Raw genomic sequence first — 25,428 nt, forward strand, 5'->3', positions numbered from 1 at the left:
CGTGGGTACTATTGTCGGAAACTTTCAGCTTCGTCTGGCCAATTATTGCAAAGGTGCTTATATTTTCAATATTGTAGATGTGTTTGTTTTAAAAATTTAAATCATACAGGGTGTGGCAAAAGGTATGAACCGGTTTTAAAGGGATGTAAAACAAAAACAATTCAACTTACAGAAATTATGTTTATATTGTTTAATTCAGTACAGAATCTAGTTTTTTACATTAAGTTTGAAAGATGATATCACGTAGGTGGCGGCCGTCAGCCGCGATGCACTCTTGAAGGCGAATTCTGAAGTTTTCAACCGCTCTTCTGCACATTTCGATGGGTAATGAAAACCCAAGGGAAATTCACCAGAGGCCACTTCACTCCCCTAAAGTGACTGTATGGTGTGCAGTATCCCAATTTGATATTATTGGTCCTTACTTTTTCGAGGATAATGGGCGAACCGTCACTGTCACCGCTGAGCGCTATGTGATAATGTTGGAAGAGTTTTTTGAACCTGAGCTGGCAGAATTGATTGAAGCAACTGATCTGGGAGACATCTGGTTCCAACAGGACGGGGCTACATCCCACACTGCTAGGATTTCAATGGCGAGATTGAGGCAAGTGTTCCCCCGCGCTTCGTGTCTTTGAGAGGTGACGTGGAGTGGCCTGCGTGCTCACCAGATTTGATCATTTGTGATTTTTTTTTTGGGGGGTACAAAAAAGGAAAAAGTTTTTAAACATCGTCCACATACCCAGGAAGAACTTAAGGACAGAATCAGAGAGGAAGTTTCGGCAATACCCATCGAAATGTGCAGAAGAGCGGTTGAAAACTTCAGAATTCGCCTTCAAGAGTGCATCGCGGCTGACGGCCGCCACCTACGTGATATCATCTTTCAAACTTAATGTAAAAAACTAGATTCTGTACTGAATTAAACAATATAAACATAATTTCTGTAAGTTGAATTGTTTTTGTTTTACATCCCTTTAAAACCAGTTCATACCTTTTGCCCCACCCTGTACTATTAATTTCGTATTTTCTTTTGTTGCTTTGAAACGAGAGCGTTCATTTTTATTTTTAATTATTTAATTGAAGGCGTGTTAACATCTGAGATCATTGGGGTCCAAAGCCTTTTTCGGTGCATTCTGGCCTTCGAACAACTTTCTCGTTAAGTCATTTCCGGCTTTTTGCGATTAAGGAGATAAATGTCTGTTGTAAATGCTTTTTTTTTTCATGTTAGTGCATTGCAATGTCTTTTCAATGCACTCTCTAATTCATGGATAAGTTAGCTAAGAAAATTTATTCTCAATCAAAACATATAAGTGCATTTTTATTCTTCTAGTCTTTTGTTTTCTATTTCTTTGCAGTGGTTAAAAATTGACGAATTACTAGAGCAAGAGCGTCAAATAAGAGCAATAATGTCGTCTAGAGCTGGCGTAGTAGCGTTGATGTTGCACTCTACTTTCGATCATGAAGCAATGGTCAGTTTATCTGAAGCACAACAACACGGTCAACCAGAAAGCGGCCAGGTAAGTGCTGATGGAGGTGCTAATATAGCTAACAGTCGTCACCTTTCTAGTATGTATAATCAAGCTGGCTAAATTAACTTTTATTAATTAATGTCTATTATACGCCTTAGTATTATTCAATCCTATTTGAATTATCTCAAATTTATTTAAAATTGTGTAAATAAAAACATTTTTTATTTCGTAATAAACTATATTTTATTTAAGTACTGATGAATAAATTTAATACGAATAACATTTTTTCTTTTACTGGAAGCGAGTTTAATGTCTATGGTAACCCCAAGCTAAATCATTTTTACCAATAAAACGTACTCATCAAGCTGTTTATTTCTCGATTACAGAAGAGGGTTCTTAATTAACAGAAGTTTATTTTATTTAAATAACCGTTTAGTTTTTAAGGATAACTTTCAAAACCGTGTACTTCAACTCTTCATTGCTCCTTTAGTGATATAATACCATATTCTTGGCTACCTGGTTGCTGTTAACAAAAATCTTTTGAATGATGAATGTACATTTCACAATAGTATTTTTATCCTAAACATTCATACCAAACCAAGATTTTATAACCTTTATTTCTCGTGCCCTCTTTGCTATCTTTTATCAAAGTAAAACTTTTTTTTTATATTTTTTATCTACTTCGTTGATTCAATACTGATCATTTGCTGAAAGTTCGCTGTTATATCGTACACTTATTTTTTGTAAGTGGAAGTCGTATTGCGTATAAACGCTTGATGACCTGAGAAGTGTAACCGATTAAAATTATTTTGTTGAAGGGAATTGTAACATTTCCATTTTACTTAACCCTAAGCTCATTCATTTACTGATATGAAGGTAGATAGAAAGAATTTCGTATTGGTTTAGGTGGTAATATAATTTAAGTATTATCATTTGATTTAACTGATAAACATTATGGGATAATTGTAAATTTCCTATATATTTATGGACTTACGCGAAAACTTCCATATGTGCTTAAATTAAGTATTGGATTATAAATGGGGTGAGGTAAGGTGAACCTATCTATACAGGGTGAACCAGTAAGTATTGTCCATAGGCCTACTGTGTGTAGTACATCTAAAGTGGAGTTCAATGACTTATTGGCCAACTTCATATTTTCCACTGTTCTTGAGTGACGTCACTTTAATTTTTTTTTCTAAAATCATTACTTTTTTCCAATAAAAATGTTATTACTCAGAACGTTTTAGTCCGAATTCGATTCTGATGACACGGCTAGAAAGACAGATAAATTTTCTAAAAATTGACACTATTTCGAAGCATAAGTCATTCTCCAAGCAGCCTCAATCTTCTTCCGAATGCTGGAAAAATAAAAGTAAAAAAGTGGAGTCACAGTAAAATAAGTAACCAACGTCGGGACAAAGGGTACTTGCAAAGACACTACCTGAGAGAGAATAATGAAGCTAATATCCTACAAAAATAAGGAAAACTTTAAGTGCAAAATTGGTTGAAAAACAAGTAAGTTCTTAATCTTAATCTAAATTGCATGTGCATGGCTGGAACACCTCCAACTTCACTGGTTTTCAGAACTCATTATTTCTATGCAATATAAAGTACAATGATATACTTTTAGCTCCTACGTTTTCCTCTTTATCTATCTCCCCTTCCTCTACAGTCTTAAAGTTTATTTATTATTTTACAGAAATATTAAGATGTTTAAAACAATTTTTCTCCTTAGGTATTTGATAAATTATCAGATTATGCAATTAAAATTATATATAAAAGTGATAATATGTTCGGTTTGTCTTATATATGATCAAGGGAAGTGTGCTAAATTACTTTTGTCCTGGCTTTACATTATGTAATACGAACCTGTAACGTAATATTAATTATGAAGCTTACTCAGATAGATTAAATCTCAGATTGACAGATTTTCGCCAAAAGGAGCCATTTAACTAAATATCAAAATTTACCAATCAAAAATCTTTAGAAAAATAGTATCGTAAATGCTCTTCGGTTCGCATTGATCTTACCTTCATAATGACATAATGGTGAAGGAATGAATGAATGGTTTTTACATACAATAAGTACTTTACCTTCTATTAACAATAAGAGTTTTTACATACAATAAGTACTTTACCTTCTATTAAGAATAAGAGTTTACGTACAATAAGTACTTTACCTTCAATTAATTATAAGAGTTTTTACATACAATAAGTACCTTAGCTTCTATTAAGAAAAAGAGTTTACTTAAAATTAGTATTATAAAAAAGAATTGCTTAACACTGTGAAGTATTAAATAAATTGAGTGTAACCTAACCTAACCTTTCTCTGCAATTGAATGTTTTAAATTAAAAATGTTTAAAAAAAGTAGTGATTATTGTTTGTGTAATGTGAGAAAAGATAAAGTATGAAGTTGGTATTAGTTTTAAAAGTGTCCACTGTGCAGAACTGTAATACTTGATGGAGGGGGGCAGAGCGATGTGTTCACGACAAAGGTTCTCCCCACCCTGCCGCGCCATTTTAACACAGTTAGGCAAGATGGCGGCGTAGCATATTGTAAAGTTTTTCTCTTGTCCTTTTACTAAGAAAGAACTTTACTTACACAACTAGTGCCTGCCACTAGTTACGTTAAATATGTGGGTTTGATTAAATAATAAAACTCGCTAAAGTTTGTAAGTAATAACCTGATTTATTAACACATTACCTTTACTCACATTAACATTTACTAGCAATTAACGCTATTCATTACAGTCACCATTTACAACAGTCACAACAGTTTACTGTTACTCACTACGTAACGCCACAAAACTGTTCCCCGACTGACCACTGGTCCGCACTGCACCGAATTGCACTAGTCTCTGCTACACAAACAAAGCTCTACTCACTAACTGACTAACCGCCTGACTAGCTAACTTTGAAGCACTCCGCAACACTGACTCTCTCCAAACTAACTCATAAACTTGACTAATAACTCTAAACTCTAATAACTCCTTAAAACTGATAACAACTGACTGAGAACTGACTTCTCCAGCTGTGTCTGCCTCCTTTTAACTGCGTGCCACCCTCCAACTGGGACTGCTCTCCTCCAACTCTCTGAACATAAGTTTCCACGCCCTCCTGACGTTCATTGGCTGGAGAAAACATACTGCCACCACTCAAATGTGAGCCGCCTCCTCCCATTCTCTGTTTCTCTCCAACTCCGTCTGTCTCACTCTCACCTGTCAATCACTGGCTGGGAAACACATATGCCACCACCCCAACTGAGGCCTTTCTCTTAGTTGGCTTTTACACAGGTCACAAACTCCTTGAACAATCTAGCCCTTTCCTTTCTAGTTCAGGTAGAGACCGGCCCTTTTTGTCTACACAGTGGTGGCCTGTTACCGGCTTTGGTCGCTTAACCCCTAGAACAATCTAGGCCTTTCTTCTCTGCCCAGGTCAACTTCGTTACAATATCATTCAGTACATGTGTTCACCTGATCACCTGATTCATTGGATGAATCGCTTGTTGCGCTGGGCTCTCATTGACCGGATTCAGCAGGACTTCTGGAAGCGCTGGCGGTTGGAGTATCTCCATACGCTTCAACAACGCTCCAAATGGTTACTCCCCGACACTGAGATACCCCGGGCCTACTCGTCATCATCAACCAGGAGCACCTCCCTCCACGCCAATGGCCTCTCGGACGAATTACCGCGGTGCATCCGGTCGTGTGGCCGACGTGCGCACCGCTACGGGGGTCAGTCGGCGACCGTTGGTCAAGCTCTGCCCCCTCCTCACGCAGTAACCGCTGAAGCCAAGTCTTCAGGGCGGGCGGGATGTTCGGTCGTAAACGAGAATAGATCTGGCAACACCGGGGAGTGCCTGGGTGGATGTGTGTGTTTGTGTGTGTGTGTGTGTGTGTGTGTGTGTGTGACCCCTCGCCGAGCTGGGCGCTTGTACGAAAGTCGGGGCTCTCCGCCTTGGCTCGCTCGGCCTACTAGCTGGGCAACTAGAAGCCAGTCAGTCTGCTCTCTGCTGTAATAGAGACAACCTGCGCTGCTTCGTTTGTGCATTCGACGCCCACGCTGTGGTTACAACGCAACTGCTGCCTTTCGCTTCCGCTGTCGCTACGCTGTTGGTAGTTAGCTTCCCGCATCCAGCGAACATCAGAGAAGTGCCCCCAGCTAATTTACATCTGAAAACACCCCGCTCTGCTTCAGAGACGCTGTCTCCGTACCCACTTCCGGATCCTTGCTTTCCCTTTTCTCTACGCTTTTCCTGTGCCCGTGCCTTTGTTCCCCGCTACGCTTGCCACTTAACTGGCCCCCCCTTTCTCATTGGCCCCCTATACCTTCCTTACTCCGCTTTTCCCCCTCTCCTCTAGCTACCTCCCTCGCTCTTCCGCCGCTTTCGATCTGACCTCCCTCTTTGGGCTCTGCTAGTGCTCTTCCTCACCCCCTGCCCTTCCCTTTCCTCTTCCTGGCGATTTCGCTGCCCCCCTCCCCCGCTACGCTTCAGGAACACCACTTCCGGCTACTCACCTGTCAGATTCAATTTCAGTGTGGGGGGGTTTTGTGTGCTTGAGGTGAGGGAGCCCTCGCCCTTCGCAAGGTGAAGACTAAGTCAACACTTCCGCTTCGCTATCAGCGTATTCCGCGCTCTCCCCGCTTCGCTAAGGAGTGATTACGGTTCAACTAAATTTTCTGCAAACATTTTTACATAACTTGACTGACTCAGAAAATACCATCTCACTAATTTGGGTTCAGGTCAAAGTATTTGTCAATAAGTTGAACAAATAACTGAATAAATCGTGCATAAAGTAGATAACAGTAAGTACACAGCAGCCATATTTCTTTATTTAGCTGATATATTTGACAATTTTGGCATATTGGACTGCTATACAAAATTAGGTAGACTTATATGCTATTAATTACATTATTCAAATCATACGATCTTTTTTAGAAGACCTAACTTTTGTAAATAAGAATAATAAAATTTTAATTTATTAATTACATTTTATTGTGGTAGATTACCATATGTATGAAAATAAATAAATAAAAAAAAAACCAGCTGGAATCAGCTGCTTAGATAACCTTCACTTACCAGCTGATCAGCCTGGCCAGTTACCGTCGGCCATCTTTAACACGTACGTGGTGTCTCTTTATTAACATGATTTTTTAAGTGAATATTAGTGCGTGGCAAAGTGAAGTTCGATTTTATAAATTGAATTTAAGTTATACTTAGTGCGTGATATACAGTTTTAGTGTAAATAGTATTGTGAATTATTTTAAAAAGTGACAAGTGCTGTTGGACTGGTGATCTATTGAGATGCTGATGAACTTGGATATTCTTTAAACAAGGTAAGACTTTATTATCAATTATTTAATGATATTTTTATTATTCTTGCATGAAAACAGCATGTCACTTAAATACTGCTTCATCTTGCTTCGTTCAGTTTTGGTTAATTCTTTAATTTTTTGAACACTACAAAAAGTATTTAAATTGATTTCTAAACCTTTTTGATGAATTCTTTGATCTTTTTTTTTTTTAATCGACTATGAGTTCAAAATTATTATTCTTGGTTTACACTGGGTCAAAATAGACTGTAAATTTTATTACTTTTATCTTGGTAGAAACTTCTTTTTTTTCTCGCTCAAATGAAATTATACTATTCGCTAGAGAGAAACCAGGGTTTTTTATTTTATATAAAATCTTTTTTTTGTCAATAGGAATACCATAATGAAACGTTAAACAAAACAACACCACACACAAATGTAAAAAAAGTCTGTGAACACCATGAACATAATAAATTACATATTCCTTCACATTGTACATGTATTATAAATTTTAAAAACTTGTAGGACCTTCTTTGTTTCTAATCACTTCCAACTAGCGAGCTTTTATCGATCCTACTAATTTTGTAGTCGTCAACGTTTGTATTTTTTCCCAGTCTTCTAAAATAACATTTTTTAATTGTTCACAGTTTCTTAGTTCTCTTTTATTTATTTGGCGACTGTTTAAATGTTCGATTGAGTTTGGGAGGGGGTGTTTATTTTGGTATTGGCTTTCGCCATACAGCCAGCATCGTCTAGGTGCTAATTCGATTAAGTTAAGGTGTTGGTGCGTCGGGTTGTATCACGTAAAAGCCGTTCTTATGTTTTTAGTTCGGTGTTTCGGGCCGTTTTCTTGTTGGAAGGCAAACGTTCCATCCAACCCTATTTTTTTTAACTTTCACGTAAATTGTATCTTAACATTTTTTTTGAGCACTTGTGTTGGGTTCTTGTCGAACAGTCTTCAGAATTTCCCGTTTATGAACGGAATTAAGTTTTGGTGGATGTGCACTGCGTGTCCTACTAGTCACACTTCCGAATTTTTCGCACTTGTTAATTATGTTCTGTTAAGATTTTTTTTTTTTTTTAACTATCTTCTAATTTAAACAGTCTTTGCGAATAACGGAATAGGTCTTTTAGAATTACGGAATTAGAATAGTTAAGTAGTAATAAGAGATTCATCAATCTTTAAATTATGTATTTTTTTCCTGATTAGTGGAAAGTTTATCAACTTATTTGTGTACCAAAATTTTAGGAAGCAGAGACCCAGCTAGAAATTCCGTACTTTATTTAAAACTTCAGAGTGTTTTCTAAGCAGTGAGGTTCCATTCCAGTTCGATCAACTATTATTATCGTGTTGTTTGAAAATTACTTACTTTATTGCTTGATTAGGATTAAGCATCGACTGTAGTGTTGATGTTTATCTTATCGACATCACTAATGCATTTCATTAAGTCAACTTACTAGTTCATAAGACTAGACATTATAGATGTACGTAATAGAAACCTTTTAAACTGAATTTTCGATTGCCTAATGAATATAACGATTTTAAAAGTAAATACTTACACTGGGCCAAAAAAGTCTGTGAACACTTGGCAGACAATAAGTCATTCTTACACATCGTACGTGTATTATAAATTTTAAAAACTTGTAGGACCTCCTTTGTTCCTAATCACTTCCAACAAGCGAGCTTTCATCGATCCTACTAATTTTGTGGTCGTCAACGTTGAAATTTTATCCCATTCTTCTAAAATAGCGTTTTTTAATTGTTCAGAGTTTCTTATTTCTCTTTTATTTATTTGGCGGCTGATTTCATCCGACAAATGTTCAATTGGGTTTAGGTCTGGCGATTGTGGAGGGGTGTGTAGGCGCCGGGGTGTATTATATAAAAGGCATTCCCGAGTTTTTAGTGCGGTATGTTTCGGGTCATTGTCTTGTTGGAAGACAAACGTTCCCTCCCCAACCATAATTTTTTTGAACTTAAATTAGGTAGACTTATATGCTATTAATTACTTTATTCAAATCATACGATCTTTTTTAGAAGAACTAACTTTTGTATGTAAGAATAATAAAATTTTAATTTATTAATTACATTTTATTGTGGTAGATTACCATATGTTTGAAAATAAATAAATAAAAAAAAACAGCTGGAATCAGCTGCTTAGATAACCTTCACTTACCAGCTGATCAGCCTGGCCAGTTACCGTCGGCCATCTTTAACACGTTCGTGGTGTCTCTTTATTAACGTGATTTTTTAAGTGAATATTAGTGCGTGGCAAAGTGAAGTTCGATTTTATAAATTGAATTTAAGTTATACTTAGTGCGTGATATACAGTTTTAGTGTAAATAGTATTGTGAATTATTTTAAAAAGTGACAAGTGCTGTTGGACTGGTGATCTATTGAGATGCTGATGAACTTGGATATTCTTTAAACAAGGTAAGACTTTATTATCAATTATTTAATGATATTTTTATTATTCTTGCATGAAAACAGCACGTCACTTAAATACTATACAAATATTATTGCTTCATCTTGCTTCGTTCAGTTTTGGTTAATTCTTTAATTTTTTGAACACTACAAAAAGTATTTAAATTGATTTCTAAACCTTTTTGATGCATTCTTTGATCTTTTTTTTTTTTTTTTTTAATCGACTATGAGTTCAAAATTATTTTTTTTTTTTTTTTTTAATGATTTAAGGCGCGTCAACATCCAAGGTTATTAGCGCCCGGAGCTTTTTCCAGTGCACTGCCGGCCTCCGGACAGTGTTCTCTCGTTACAGACAACACTGTCCATCACCGGACAGTGAGCTGTAAGAAGCTCCTAGGAAGAGAAAATCTAAGGGTCAGCTGCTGGATTCGAACCCGGGACCTCCGCGTGGGAGTCCAGTATGCTAACCTCATAGCTAATCCCTTCCCTCAAAATTATTATTCTTGGTTTACACTGGGTCAAAATAGTCTGTAAATTTTATTATTTTTATCTTGGTAGAAACTTCTTTTTTTCTCGCTCAAATGAAATTATACTATTCGCTAGAGAGAAACCATGGTTTTTTTATTTTATATAAAATCTTTTTTTTTTTGTCAATAGGAATACCATAATGAAACGTTAAACAAAACAACACCACACACAAATGTAAAAAAAGTCTGTGAACACCATGAACATAATAAATTACATATTCCTTCACATTGTACATGTATTATAAATTTTAAAAACTTGTAGGACCTTCTTTGTTTCTAATCACTTCCAACAAGCGAGCTTTCATCGATCCTACTAATTTTGTAGTCGTCAACGTTTGTATTTTTTCCCAGTCTTCTAAAATAACATTTTTTAATTGTTCACAGTTTCTTAGTTCTCTTTTATTTGTTTGGCGACTGATTTCATCCGACAAATGTTCGATTGGGTTAAGGTCTGGCGATTGAGGAAAGGTGTTTAGGCGCCGGGTTGTATAATGTAAAAACCATTCCTAAGTTTTTAGTGCGGTATGTTTCGAGCCGTTTTCTTGTTGGAAGACAAACGTTCCATCCTACCCTTTTTTTTTGAACTTTCACTTAAATTGTACCTTAATATTTTTTTGAGCACTTGTGTTGGGTTCTTGTCGAACAGTCTTCAGAATTTCCCGGAATTAAGTTTTGGTGCATTGCGTGACCTACTAGTCACACTTCCGTATTTTTTTTTTTTTTTTAAATTTATAAATCTATCTACTCTATTTCACGAATACTTTTTCTATCATTTCACAACTACACAATAAGTTCACGAACTAGGAACTAGGTCTAGGAAGTTCCATATTAGTGGTTAAATAATACAAATTAGATTATTTATTCTCTAAACTGACTGATATGATTTTTACAATTCAATAGGGTTTTTTGGAACTATATTCATCTGTTTTTCTGATTTTTATCTGTGTAAAAATTTCGATTTGTGCACATTTATTCGCTTGTTCACAGACTTTGCATTCGTGTGTGGTGTTGTTTTGTTAACGTTTCATTATGATATTCCTGTTAAAAAAATAAAATAAAAGATTTTATATAAAATAAACAACTCTAGTTTCTCTCTACCAAATAGTATAATTTAATTTGAAAAAAAAAAGAAGACGTTTCTACTAAGATAATAAAAATAGTAATAAAATTTAGGTAAGTGTTCAGACTTTTTTGGCCCAGTGTACCTATGTTGTTTTATGGATTGATTTGTAAAGATTCCTGTTCTCAAGGGTCTTGATTTTAATAATTCATTTTATAGGACTTTAAGTAGAATATTTAAATCCAATCTCAGAAACTCCACATCGTAACTCGCCCCTTATTAATTAAATCCTTGGGGTAGATTCAAAAATAAATAATTGATACCTACGTTAACTTTCGTTAAGAACAAACGAAGGTCTTCCCCTTTCGGTGAATGTTCAGACGGTTTTTCTGTTGGGTAAAAATATTACGAGCACTAAAGCTTGAATCTCCTAGACATGAGTAATAACTTCCGATGTTTTCAAAATGTAGTATCTTTCCACAATTTGGGTATAATGTATTTCTTTTGTTTTATTCTATCACAGGTTTTCTTTAATATTCACCACTATCAAATCAGACAAAAACCCCACAGCATATCATGAAAGCTTGAATCTCCCAATAGTTTTAGTACTGAATCTCTGCTAGGACACGATGAAGCCCCTGGGCTGGTTCTAGGTTCAAACCTAGTGATTGAGGCTATTCTATTAATGTAACTTCCAAATACTTCCCTAACCTGTTGGTAAGTAAATTTACTAATTCTCCATTAATGTAAATTATAAAATAAGCGTTGGTTTTTTTGTTAACTCATTATAAAAAAAAAAAAAATTTCTCCGAGTCAAGAAAATTCATTTGCTTTAAGAAAATGAATTCGTTAATGAAATTTTTCTACTCCCAATGCTACTTTGTTTAAAATGTTTTATTGGCAATCTATTTCATTATACAAGGAAACTAACTTGAAAAGCAAATAAATTAGAGTTGACGCGGAAAAAATAATTAGAATGTAATGAGTATCTGAAATATAAATAAATAATAACATACATAACGTGCAAATATTACTTCATTTAAAAAAGAAAAAGGCCAACTCATACTTAAAACATCAAGATTGCCAAGAAAAATGTATTAGGAAAGGATGGGAGCAATTTATTGAAGTGCTCAAGATTTCAGTTTACTCAATTTTTTTTTTGTGCTAGCTAATGGTAATTAAAAAAAAATGGAAATTGAAAATTGCAGCCCGTATAGTAGAAAAAAATTCATTTATTTTTTAATTATTTATTTTTTTAAATAAAGTAACTTAATCAGTAGGTGTAGGGAAACAAACAGTAAGAACGAAGTATTAGTTCATTATAGATTTTATTATAACTTTTTTAACTACAATAAATTACAATTAGTTTTACATTATCATTTTTCGTATAGTTAAAAAAATGGAAACTAATTTATTGTTGTTTGATTATTCATAATGTTCCTGAAGACAAGACACCGAACATGGATCAGGGTAGAAACTGATGTAGAACTGGATCCAACTAATTCCTTGAAACAGAAGAGCACAATTGGCCTATTATGCACCGTTACAGGTATGATAAAGTATCTAAAGTAATGTAATTGGTTAATCTTTTAACCAGTTAAACTAGCTAACTGTTTCACAGGTTAAACTGGTTGTACTTGTTACACTGTTCTGGTGTACTGAATAAAGAATCAAATCGGTTATACTGGATCACTGCTTTTACTAATAAACTAGTTAAAACAGTAACACCAGTGTAACCAGTTATAACAGTTATGCTCGTTTAACTGGTTAAACTAACTACTTAATCGGTTTTCGGTTGATACTGATTAATCGGTTAAAATGGTTTTACTGGTTGACTGGTTAATCACTTAAACTTGTTACTAGTTTAATTGGTTACCATTGTCACTTCGCTTCGCCTAGCAACTTATTTTCTTCTCCTTATAATTTATTTTCTTCATTTATCCACTTATTTTACCTATCCACTTATATATGCTGGTAGGTAGATCTACACGTAGATAGATGAATACAGTAAGTTAATAGGTGAAGAAAATAAATGATGGGTGAAGAGAAATAATTTGATAAATGGCAAAGGTAACCAGTTGAACTAGATTAACCAGTTTAACGGAATAACTAGTTAAACTAGTTAGCCTGTTAAACCGTTAAACCGATTAAGTACTTAAGCAGTTAAACTGGTTAACAAAGTAACTAGCCGATTAACTAGTTGACTAGATAAACTAGTCTGTTACCAGTAAAAACGATTACCAAGCTAACCAATTTAATTAACTGAACCTGTTAGGAAGGTTAACCGATAAACTGATCTAGTTCACCCAATGAACTATTTAAACAGTATAACTTATTTAACGTAGTTATCAGGTTTAATCGGCTAATGGGTTAACCAGTCAACCTAGTTGACTAGTAATCAGTTAAACTAGTTTAACTAGCTTATTGGTTTTACTGGGTGATCAGTTAAACTGGCTAAGTGGTCAAGGGTATACCTGGGTAACTAGTTTATCGGTCAAACTAGCAACTGGTTAACTGACAACTGGTTAAACTAGTTCAATTGGTTACCTTTGTCATTTATTAAATTGTATTTTTTTCACCTATCAATTGATTCTTTTAACTGTCCACTTCTTGATCCTCCGCTTATCCTTCTATGTTAGAGAGGTAAGTGGATTGGTAAGAGAATAACTGGACAAATTAAGAAAGTAAGTTGTAATGTGAAACGAAATGACAAAGGTAACCATTTGAATTAGTTTACCAAGTTTAGCCAGTTAACCAATTGGCTAGTTTGACCGATGAACAGTTAACAAGTTTAACCGATTAACTTCCTACCCAGTTATATCCTTAACCAGTTAGCCTATTTAACCGATTAACTAGTTAAACCAGTAAGCTAGTTAAACTAGTTTAATCAATTAACTAGTAAATCAGGTCGACTAGTTAAACCCATTAGCCGATTAAACCATTTAACTAGTTGTTAGATAATACTGGTTAATTTGTTAATTGGTTAAACTGGTTAATTAGTTTATCGGTTAACCTGGCTAACTGGTTCCATTAGTTAAATTGGTTAACTAGGTAACTTGTTTTACTGGCTGGCTAGTTTAACTGGTAAATTAGTAAATCGGCAAAACTGGCCGGCTGCTTTGTTAACCAGTTTAACTGGATAGGTTAGTGTAGGATAGGTTAGATTAGGCTAGGTAAGTTAGGTTAGGGTAGGGTAGGTTAGATTAAGTTAGGATAGGTTAATTAGGCTAGAGTAGGTTAGGTTAAGTTAAGTCTAGATTAATTAAGCTAGGGTAGGTTAGGTTATGTTAAGTTAATCTAATGTAACCTAACCTACCCCCCCCTTTTACATAGGTTAAGTTAGGCTAGGCTAACCTAACCTAACTTAACCATACTGATTTACTAGTTAACCAGTTAAACCAGGTTCCAGTTTAACCGGTCAACTATTATTCAGCTAAACCGGTTACGCAGTTCAACCGATTTACTAGTTAACCAGTTAAACTAGTCTACCAGCTTAACCAGTTAACTAGTTAATCAGCTGAACCAGTTACCCAGTTCAACCGATTAACTAGTTAACCAGTCTGCCAGTTTAACCGGTTAACCAGTTAATCACCTCAACCAGTTAGCCAGTTCAACCGATCAACTAGTAAACCAGTTTAACCAGTCTGTCAGCTTAACCAGTTAACTAGTTAATCAGCTGAACCAGTTTCCCAGTTCAATAGATTACCTAGTTAACCAGTTTAACTAGTCAACCAGTTAACTGTTAATCAGTTTATCTGATTTACCGGCTAAGAGGTTAAAGTATTCAATCCGGTTAACTAGTTGATTGGTTAACCTGACAACTGGTTTAACTACTTAAATTGGGTAACCAGTTAATCGGTTTTATTGGCTAACTAATACAAGCCAAGGTAACGTATTACCTAGTTATCCTGTCAACCAGATAAACCATTAAACCGATTAGCTAGTTATCTATCCAGTTCAACGGTAAACTATTTTACTAGTTAAACCAGTTAGCCAGTTTAACCCAATAAACTAGTTAGCCGCAAAGCCGAATAACGAATTAACCAGTTATGCAGTTTAACAAATTAACTATTAACAAGTTTAACAGATTAACTAGTTTAATTGATTAACTAGGTAACCACGTAGCCAGTTTAGCTGATTACATGCAACATGCAAAATAATTTTAAAGAACTTACATGAAAGGTGGAAGTAAATATTTAGTGCAACGTCCTGAGAGGAATCCCTCTTTTTTACTCCCAGTACAGTTCTCAAATGTAATGGTTTTCCTCTTGCTACCTAAACCAAAATTTTTTATTTACTGTTACATGAACTATTTGAATAAATTGAATAATAAGTATAATAAAATGTACTGCTTTTTACTTTATTTAATATTTATAATAATTTCTATTTCTTTTTTAGTCTCTGTTCCTTCTTGTTTTCGTTTTTTATTTTATTTTATTTATTTATTTTTGATAAACGAAACATTTCCTAATAAGTGATGCATTTTCAATTGATCTGTTCTTACTAAGATACATGGAAAATTTAAATAAAGTGGAAAAATAAAGAAAACAAATATAAAGAGACTGATCATGCATGATTTTTATCTCATTGTGCAAATTTGAAAAAGAGATTACAAACGTTTAAGAAAATTTAAAAAAAAAAAACTGATTTTAAAAATAAAATTTCACTAACCTTTGTCAATTGACTGATCATGCATGGTTTTTATCTCATTGCGCAAATTTGAAAAAGAGATTACAAACGTTTAAGAAAATTTAAAAAAAAAAAACTGATTTTAAAAATAAAATTCCACTAACCTTTGTCAATTATCTTTACAGGTATTGCCATCAACGTAAGTGGAGTCAATTCCCATCCAGAAATCAATGCTGTGCAAAGTGTTGCAATGAAAGAGATAGTTGTTATCAACACGAGCACCTCTATCTAAAACCAGCAGCCTGAAATAATGTAATATTTACTTATGTAATTCAAATTACTAATGATTATTCTTAAATTTTGTTAACTTCTTAAACTGTAGAATGTATTATAATCATTTAATCTAAAATAAAAATATTTATTTCCTAAGAACTTAATCAGCTCTGTTTTCTTCTCCTTTCCCTTAATTTACAGTAACCTATAATTAAAATCCCAACATTGGGTATGTTTTTATATCAGCTGATTCTCAATTATCGATGTTAAATAAATAAATGCATTATCCATATTAAATCTACAATAATTGAATCTTTATAATTTAATAATTGAATCAGCTAAATTAAAAACATTCAAGCATATTGGACATAGATAAAGAGTTAAGTGTACTATTAACAGGATGCAGGGAGACACTACATAGTACCCAATAATAAAATCTAGTTAGGATATCCTGACGAGTTATACATTTATTTAAGGTAGAAACTATAGCGTAGGTAAGAAAAGTTCAGAGAATATAGAAACAACACTGCTAATGAACAAAAAGTAAGAAATGTTCCAAGGTGTCAAACCACAGGAACACCTGAAACAACTTCATTACTGCAATAACTATACAGGGTGTTCAGCATAAGACTACGGTAACTTCGGGAGGCGATTCTGGGCATCATTTGCAACAAAAAATTCCATATAAACTATGGCTCGATTCGGCTCCGTTTTATAGATATTTTTAATTTTATGTTTTTTCAAGGTGTTACTACTTTTTAGCAAAATGTTGTCTATATTTCTCAAACTATTAAAGCTACAGTTATTTTAATAAACTCATTAGAAAGAAGGTTAAATTTCCTTTTAAATAAGCTAATTTGTATTTCAAAATAATAATATCAAGTATTTCACTTTGTGGCCCAAACATAAGAAATAGCAAGTTTCTAATTTTTTCCAAAAACTTTGACTTCATTTTTCTCAAAAACTTTTTATATGAAAAAACCGTGCACTATTTAGGAAAAACATCTACATACGATCACCTTTCGAACGGTATACAATAATTGGGGTTATGTTAAAAATTGATGCAGAAATCTGTGATTAATTGCAAAAAGGTAGGCCTCAAAACAGTGTCGGCATTATGAAAGGAACTTACTTATCGCTCTAATCTCCAAGTTAAAAACTGATATGTTTTATCCTAATACGGCTTATAAAAACAAATAAATACGGAAGTGTGACTAGTAGGTCACGCAATGCACCAAAACTTAATTCCGATCATAAGCGGGAAATTCTGAAGACTGTTTGACAAGAACCCAACACAAGTGCTCAAAAAAATATTAAGGTACAATTTAAGTGAAAGTTCAAAAAAAAAGGGGTAGGATGGAACGTTTGTCTTCCAACAAGAAAACGGCTCGAAACATACCGCACTAAAAACTTAGGAATGGTTTTTACATTATACAACCCGGCGCCTAAACACCTTTCCTCAATCGCCAGACCTTAACCCAATCGAACATTTGTCGGATGAAATCAGTCGCCAAACAAATAAAAGAGAACTAAGAAACTGTGAACAATTAAAAAATGTTATTTTAGAAGACTGGGAAAAAATACAAACGTTGACGACTACAAAATTAGTAGGATCGATGAAAGCTCGCTTGTTGGAAGTGATTAGAAACAAAGAAGGTCCTACAAGTTTTTAAAATTTATAATACATGTACAATGTGAAGGAATATGTAATTTATTATGTTCATGGTGTTCACAGACTTTTTTTACATTTGTGTGTGGTGTTGTTTTGTTTAACGTTTCATTATGGTATTCCTATTGACAAAAAAAAGATTTTATATAAAATAAAAAGCCATGGTTTCTCTCTAGCGAATAGTATAATTTCATTTGAGCGAGAAAAAAAGAAGTTTCTACCAAGATAAAAGTAATAAAATTTACAGACTATTTTGACCCAGTGTAAACCAAGAATAATAATTTTGAACTCATAGTCGATTAAAAAAAAAAAAAAAAAAGATCAAAGAATGCATCAAAAAGGTTTAGAAATCAATTTAAATACTTTTTGTAGTGTTCAAAAAATTAAAGAATTAACCAAAACTGAACGAAGCAAGATGAAGCAATAATATTTGTATAGTATTTAAGTGACGTGCTGTTTTCATGCAAGAATAATAAAAATATCATTAAATAATTGATAATAAAGTCTTACCTTGTTTAAAGAATATCCAAGTTCATCAGCATCTCAATAGATCACCAGTCCAACAGCACTTGTCACTTTTTAAAATAATTCACAATACTATTTACACTAAAACTGTATATCACGCACTAAGTATAACTTAAATTCAATTTATAAAATCGAACTTCACTTTGCCACGCACTAATATTCACTTAAAAAATCACGTTAATAAAGAGACACCACGAACGTGTTAAAGATGGCCGACGGTAACTGGCCAGGCTGATCAGCTGGTAAGTGAAGGTTATCTAAGCAGCTGATTCCAGCTGTTTTTTTTTATTTATTTATTTTCAAACATATGGTAATCTACCACAATAAAATGTAATTAATAAATTAAAATTTTATTATTCTTACATACAAAAGTTAGTTCTTCTAAAAAAGATCGTATGATTTGAATAAAGTAATTAATAGCATATAAGTCTACCTAATTTAAGTTCAAAAAAATTATGGTTGGGGAGGGAACGTTTGTCTTCCAACAAGACAATGACCCGAAACATACCGCACTAAAAACTCGGGAATGCCTTTTATATAATACACCCCGGCGCCTACACACCCCTCCACAATCGCCAGACCTAAACCCAATTGAACATTTGTCGGATGAAATCAGCCGCCAAATAAATAAAAGAGAAATAAGAAACCCTGAACAATTAAAAAACGCTATTTTAGAAGAATGGGATAAAATTTCAACGTTGACGACCACAAAATTAGTAGGATCGATGAAAGCTCGCTTGTTGGAAGTGATTAGGAACAAAGGAGGTCCTACAAGTTTTTAAAATTTATAATACACGTACGATGTGTAAGAATGACTTATTATCTGCCAAGTGTTCACAGACTTTTTTGGCCCAGTGTAAGTATTTACTTTTAAAATCGTTATATTCATTAGGCAATCGAAAATTCAGTTTAAAAGGTTTCTATTACGTACATCTATAATGTTTAGTCTTATGAACTAGTAAGTTGACTTAATGAAATGCATTAGTGATGTCGATAAGATAAACATCAACACTACAGTCGATGCTTAATCGTAATCAAGCAATAAAGTAAGTAATTTTCAAACAACACGATAATAATAGTTGATCGACCTGGAATGGAACCTCACTGCTTAGAAAACACTCTGAAGTTTTAAATAAAGTACGGAATTTCTAGCTGGGTCTCTGCTTCCTAAAATTTTGGTACACAAATAAGTTGATAAACTTTCCACTAATCAGGAAAAAAATACATAATTTAAAGATTGATGAATCCCTTATTACTACTTAACTATTCTAATTCCGTAATTCTAAAAGACCTATTCCGTTATTAGCAAAGACTGTTTAAATTAGAAGATAGTTAAAAAAAAAAAAAAAATCTTAACAGAACATAATTAACAAGTGCGAAAAATTCGGAAGTGTGACTAGTAGGACACGCAGTGCACATCCACCAAAACTTAATTCCGTTCATAAACGGGAAATTCTGAAGACTGTTCGACAAGAACCCAACACAAGTGCTCAAAAAAAATGTTAAGATACAATTTACGTGAAAGTTAAAAAAAATAAGGTTGGATGGAACGTTTGCCTTCCAACAAGAAAACGGCCCGAAACACCGAACTAAAAACATAAGAACGGCTTTTACGTGATACAACCCGACGCACCAACACCTTAACTCAATCGAATTAGCACCTAGACGATGCTGGCTGTATGGCGAAAGCCAATACCAAAATAAACACCCCCTCCCAAACTCAATCGAACATTTAAACAGTCGCCAAATAAATAAAAGAGAACTAAGAAACTGTGAACAATTAAAAAATGTTATTTTAGAAGACTGGGAAAAAATACAAACGTTGACGACTACAAAATTAGTAGGATCGATGAAAGCTCGCCTGTTGGAAGTGATTAGAAACAAAGAAGGTCCTACAAGTTTTTAAAATTTATAATACATGTACAATGTGAAGGAATATGTAATTTATTATGTTCATGGTGTTCACAGACTTTTTTTACATTTGTGTGTGGTGTTGTTTTGTTTAACGTTTCATTATGGTATTCCTATTGACAAAAAAAAGATTTTATATAAAATAAAAAACCCTGGTTTCTCTCTAGCGAATAGTATAATTTCATTTGAGCGAGAAAAAAAAAGAAGTTTCTACCAAGATAAAAGTAATAAAATTTACAGTCTATTTTGACCCAGTGTAAACCAAGAATACTAATTTTGAACTCATAGTCGATTAAAAAAAAAAAGATCAAAGAATTCATCAAAAAGATTTAGAAATCAATTTAAATACTTTTTGTAGTGTTCAAAAAATTAAAGAATTAACCAAAACTGAACGAAGCAAGATGAAGCAATAATATTTGTATAGTATTTAAGTGACGTGCTGTTTTCATGCAAGAATAATAAAAATATCATTAAATAATTGATAATAATGTCTTACCTTGTTTAAAGAATATCCAAGTTCATCAGCATCTCAATAGATCACCAGTCCAACAGCACTTGTCACTTTTTAAAATAATTCACAATACTATTTACACTAAAACTGTATATCACGCACTAAGTATAACTTAAATTCAATTTATAAAATCGAACTTCACTTTGCCACGCACTAATATTCACTTAAAAAATCACGTTAATAAAGAGACACCACGTACGTGTTAAAGATGGCCGACGGTAACTGGCCAGGCTGATCAGCTGGTAAGTGAAGGTTATCTAAGCAGCTGATTCCAGCTGGTTTTTTTTTTATTTATTTATTTTCATACATATGGTAATCTACCACAATAAAATGTAATTAATAAATTAAAATTTTATTATTCTTATTTACAAAAGTTAGGTCTTCTAAAAAAGATCGTATGATTTGAATAATGTAATTAATAGCATATAAGTCTACCTAATTTTGTATAGCAGTCCAATATGCCAAAATTGTCAAATATATCAGCTAAATAAAGAAATATGGCTGCTGTGTACTTACTGTTATCTACTTTATGCACGATTTATTCAGTTATTTGTTCAACTTATTGACAAATACTTTGACCTGAACCCAAATTAGTGAGATGGTATTTTCTGAGTCAGTCAAGTTATGTAATAGATGTTAGCAGAAAAATTAGTTGAACCGTAATCACCTAAATTAATAAATAAGTAGATTTTTTTGTTAGATTTAAAATGGCGGGGCGGAACCCTATCCCCACGGCACCGCAGCCACAAGAGGCTTATTGTGCCTTTCCCTTAAGTTTAATAGGTGAAACCTCCCCTTCTAAAAAGGTCAAGAGCTTTCCCTACTAGTTCCTTCTACGCTATTATCTCCTTTGGCCTCAAAGTTCCAAAGATGTCGTAGCGCACTCTCTCAATTGCAACGCAATCGAACAACAGGTGAGAGGCCGTTTCCTCCTCCTCCTGGCACAATCTGCACAATGGTTTCGAGCTTATAAACCCTATCTTGTTCAGGTGCTTTCTGAACCTTCCGTGCCCTGTGAATAGGCCTGTAATCAGAGTAATCTGATTCCTGCCCAAACCTAGAGTCACTTGTTCTTTGTTTGCACAACAAGGGCATGATTCTCTGCTGTGTTTGACCCCAGGAAACATCACCCAGTACCTTTCATGTTCTCTACAGATCCAATCTCTGAGAGCCTCACGAACTGCAACCCTAGTGATCCCCAGGTCTGGTTCCGGACCAGTGAAAGGAGTACTAGCTCCCTTCCTGGCCAACTGATCAGCTATTTCATTCCCCTTAATCCCCACATGGCCCGGCACCCATTCCAATCGGACTTTGTTGTGCCGAGCCAGTTGATCTAGTCTTCCAGCAACAGTTCTGCACAGTGGACACTTTTAAAACTAATACCAACTTCACACTTTATCTTTTCTCACATTAAACAAACAATAATCACTACTTTTTTTAAACATTTTTAATTTAAAACATTCAATTGCAGAGAAAGGTTAGGAATACTTCACAGTGTTAAGCAATTGTTTTTTATAATACTAATTTTAAGTAAACTCTTATTCTTAATAGAAGGTAAAGTACTTATTGTATGTAAAAACTCTTATTGTTAATTGAAGGTAAAGTACTTATTGTACGTAAACTCTTATTCTTAATAGAAGGTAAAGTACTTATTGTATGTAAAAACTCTTATTGTTAATAGAAGGTAAAGTACTTATTGTACGTAAACTCTTATTCTTAATAGAAGGTAAAGTACTAATTTTATGTAAATTCTTATTCTTATTAGAAGGTAAAATACTAATTTTGTGTAAAAACAAAATTAGTAAGCAAAAAACAAAATTAGTAAGCAAATCAATATTTTTCTCTACAAAATTAAAGGTTTTTATTTATTCTCCTAATTTGATGAAGTTTTATGAGTTCATGTTGCAATATTTATAAACTATAAAATAGTAGATAACATTACCTTAAAAACAATCCTACACAAGTAGAGATTTCCTTGGCTTCTTCATTCTCCAGAATAGACTTAATGAGGATCTGCTAATATTTTCGGTTGTTGGATGAGGCAGAGCCCACAGAGATAATCATTTCCTAAACAACACTACACAAGTAGAGATTTCCACCATGCATTTGCTTACATGTAGAGGAATGTTACAGTCAGGTTATACTAAATTTCTAAATCACTTCATACTTTTAAACAGTTCTTATTTATAATAGGAGGTAAAGTATTAATTTTTTGTGAATTCCTATTCTTAAAAAAACGTTAGTTAAAATGAAATATCAAAGGGAATTTCAAAGTATTTTATTCAAATATAACTACCTAGATAATAAGGATTTTGAAAGTTTTTTTTAAATGTACCAGTTTATTGATTATTTAGTTAAAATATTCCTTGTATTTTTTTATTTTTATTTTTATATCACCGTATTAAGCATCAAATTAGGTACTTTTGCAGAACTTGTACCTTTTCATATATTTTGTTATTCTTATTCTTGATTATAAGATATTGAATGCATTTATGAAATAAATATTGACAACTTGAAGACAGCAAGTGAAAGTGGTATTAATTACTCTATTGTCAAATCCTTCATAATTTAATTGACAAATATAAATGTATATACATTTACCTAAAATTGGGGAGAATAATTGCTTTCCGACCGTCGAAGCGACTTCTCCCTAACCATCAAGATTCTTTAGGAGAGAGGTGATGAGACTAGTCTAGATAACATATGTTTGGAGCGACAGAGCAACCTACTCAATTACTCAAATCTTACTGAATGAAAATGGCTCTTGCACCAACCAGTATATACATATAGGGAGCGTTCCACTAAGCAACCACTACGACCACGCTCACGACCGCGGTTTTGGCCGTTCCAATAATAATAATAATTATAATTATAATAATACGTGGCCTAAGTTTTCGCTTTTTATCATTGCGATTTTGTAAAATTGCATTCCACTCTTCATCGGAACTAGATAAAGAACATTCTAAAGCATTATTAATAAATATCCAACTGTTGCCACAAAAGACATTTTAATTTTATTTAAACGTAAATTTTATAAATACTCCACTAAAATGTAATATAAAAAAATAAATACCTAATTTAAAAAAATATTGACTACAGTTACGAAACAAATATTGACCACTGAAGACAGCGAGTGAAAATGGTATTAATCAAATCGTTGTGTCAAATGATTCATTAACTTAATAGTCATTTAATACGTATATAAATTTATATATATTTATCAAAAATTGTTTGATTGGTTCGGTCACTCTTTGTTGAAGAAAATTTACTGACTGAATAAGTAAGTCATGAAAGATAAAAGATAGGAATGAAACTGTCACTTTCATCACAAGAAATGTTCAAATGTATTGAAACATTTTATTTTCAAAGATTTAATGAATTAAATGGTAATTAACCTGTTTCCAGTCATTTAGTTCGTGTATAAAAGTGTTTCTGAGAATATGAAACTTCTAAGGTTTTTGTAAAAGTATTTACTACCTAACAATTTAGTAATGGTATGTTCACGCACCTAGAAATATAGGCCATCATTTTGTTTTAGAGAAAAACTCAAAATGTAGATCTTGGGTTACAGAAGACGTTAGTTGTGTCATGGAATCGAAGAATTAAAAAATATTAGACCGACCGATTAAAAATGGTTTTGTGTGATTAGAAAATGATACAGAATAACATGCACATTTAATGTTAAACTTAAAAAAAAAGAAAGGAAAGATTTTATTTATATGAAAAATAGTTACTATATGATGTATTACTTTGAACGTATTAAATAATAGATAAGATTACCTGAAAAACATTTCCACAGATGGAGTGTAGATAGATTCCCTTGATTAGTTTATTATCGGAAATGGAGAGTGGATGCCAATCAACTCATTCAGTCGTGCTGCTGGAAGTATAGAGGGACCTTAGGATAACCATTTCATGTGAAAGCTGAGTTTAACGGGGCTGCAAGTTGACAAGAGTTCGAAATGGCCGAAGGATGAAAGCACTGGATAAAAGGAAAAAATACTACTTTAAACCTTCGGTCCCAGAATAACTTCAGTTGATAATTCGAATTTAATTTACATTATTGTAATCCGATTACAAACGAAGGATTTTTCTGTTAAAGTAAACCTTTTTTCAAGAAGATTAAACCATTCTACTATCATTTTTTAAAAAAATAAAGATTCTAAAAATTTACCTATAATCAGATAAGATAGACAGATCACACGAAATTCTGTAATAAACTAATTGGAACGTGGTTAAAAAATTCTACTGAATATTAGTAGTACAATTAAATCAATTTTCAACAACTTTTTGTTTATCAATAAAATCGAATTAAATTTTCAAAAATTGTGTTGGTACATCTAGTATTAATAATGAACCAAAACAAACAAATGTAAACGATTTAAAAAAAAGTTTACTTCCCTAAAACCACTCTAAAATTTTGAGGAGTTTGTTTATAATAAAAGAAAGTATTTTTTCTAAAATAATACCTTAAAACAAGCTTATTTTAAAATATCACTAAGCATTAACATTTGTTATTTGAACGTAAAATGTATCGTTGACTTTTTCTATCGAAGAGCACAGTTTGTTGAATCCCTAACAGGTTTTGGAATTTTATCCATTATAAGACGATGTCAGTTTAAAAATAAATTGGTTGGTGTATTCTAAATCAATATGTTGGCAATCACACTACACTTGATGACCGAGTGTGGGAGGTTACATACCTGTTATAAGATATCACATGGAATGTTGATACTTAAAAATTAATCAGCTGTTAAACATTTTTTGTAAAATACAATAGTAATGAATTTCACGATGCGTATTATATATTTGTGTATTTTTGTTTCATAAAAAATGTTTTAGAAATGGATTTTACATGAGGGAGCGCGCTTTATGTAAGCAGAAAACCCTGAATTATTCATGAATTTAATGTAATGAATTTAATTACTAAGAATATAATCCGATTTTATTGTCAGTTCGTTGTATTTGTTTACATTACAATTTTTATTTACTTTTCATATCACCGTTCTTTTAATTATTTTGGAGACACCATAATTATTTGAGAAACAAAATTCATTGGATGATAACAGTTTCATACATTAAACGGGGATACTACAAGTAAAATCTACTGCGAATTAAAATACCT

The 25,428-nt window shown here is 33.1% G+C and overlaps 1 protein-coding gene and 1 long non-coding RNA gene across 7 annotated transcripts in view; one reads left to right on the top strand and one right to left on the bottom strand.

Moving 5' to 3' along the window:
• Positions 1–25,428, top strand: part of LOC141450007 (CXXC-type zinc finger protein 1-like) — a 40,759-nt gene that overhangs the window by 7,931 nt on the left and 7,400 nt on the right. For 2 of the 5 annotated variants that reach the window (XM_074119994.1, XM_074119993.1), the window contains exon 11: positions 1,350–1,511. In XM_074119994.1, the coding sequence (XP_073976095.1) occupies positions 1,350–1,511 (162 nt within the window). Of the gene's footprint in view, positions 1–1,349; positions 1,746–2,700; positions 2,979–11,308; positions 11,503–12,231; positions 12,335–15,599; positions 15,852–25,428 lie in introns of those variants that run through there. The other 3 variants (XR_012455855.1, XR_012455854.1, XM_074119992.1) reach the window with 3 other exon arrangements.
• Positions 12,097–24,991, bottom strand: LOC141450018 (uncharacterized). 2 transcript variants are annotated; one of them, XR_012455880.1, is made up of 6 exons: positions 24,773–24,991; positions 24,084–24,285; positions 22,246–22,370; positions 15,579–15,716; positions 14,961–15,060; positions 12,097–12,290 (listed from the first exon to the last, which is right to left on the bottom strand). It is a non-coding gene; the product is annotated as an uncharacterized lncRNA (long non-coding RNA). The 2 variants fall into 2 exon arrangements; XR_012455881.1 differs by having other exon boundaries at positions 22,246–22,380.

Source organism: Rhodnius prolixus, unplaced genomic scaffold (genome assembly GCF_049639745.1).
Source record: "Rhodnius prolixus isolate KJV_2025 unplaced genomic scaffold, Rpr scaffold_2, whole genome shotgun sequence".
Lineage (NCBI taxonomy): Eukaryota > Metazoa > Arthropoda > Insecta > Hemiptera > Reduviidae > Rhodnius > Rhodnius prolixus.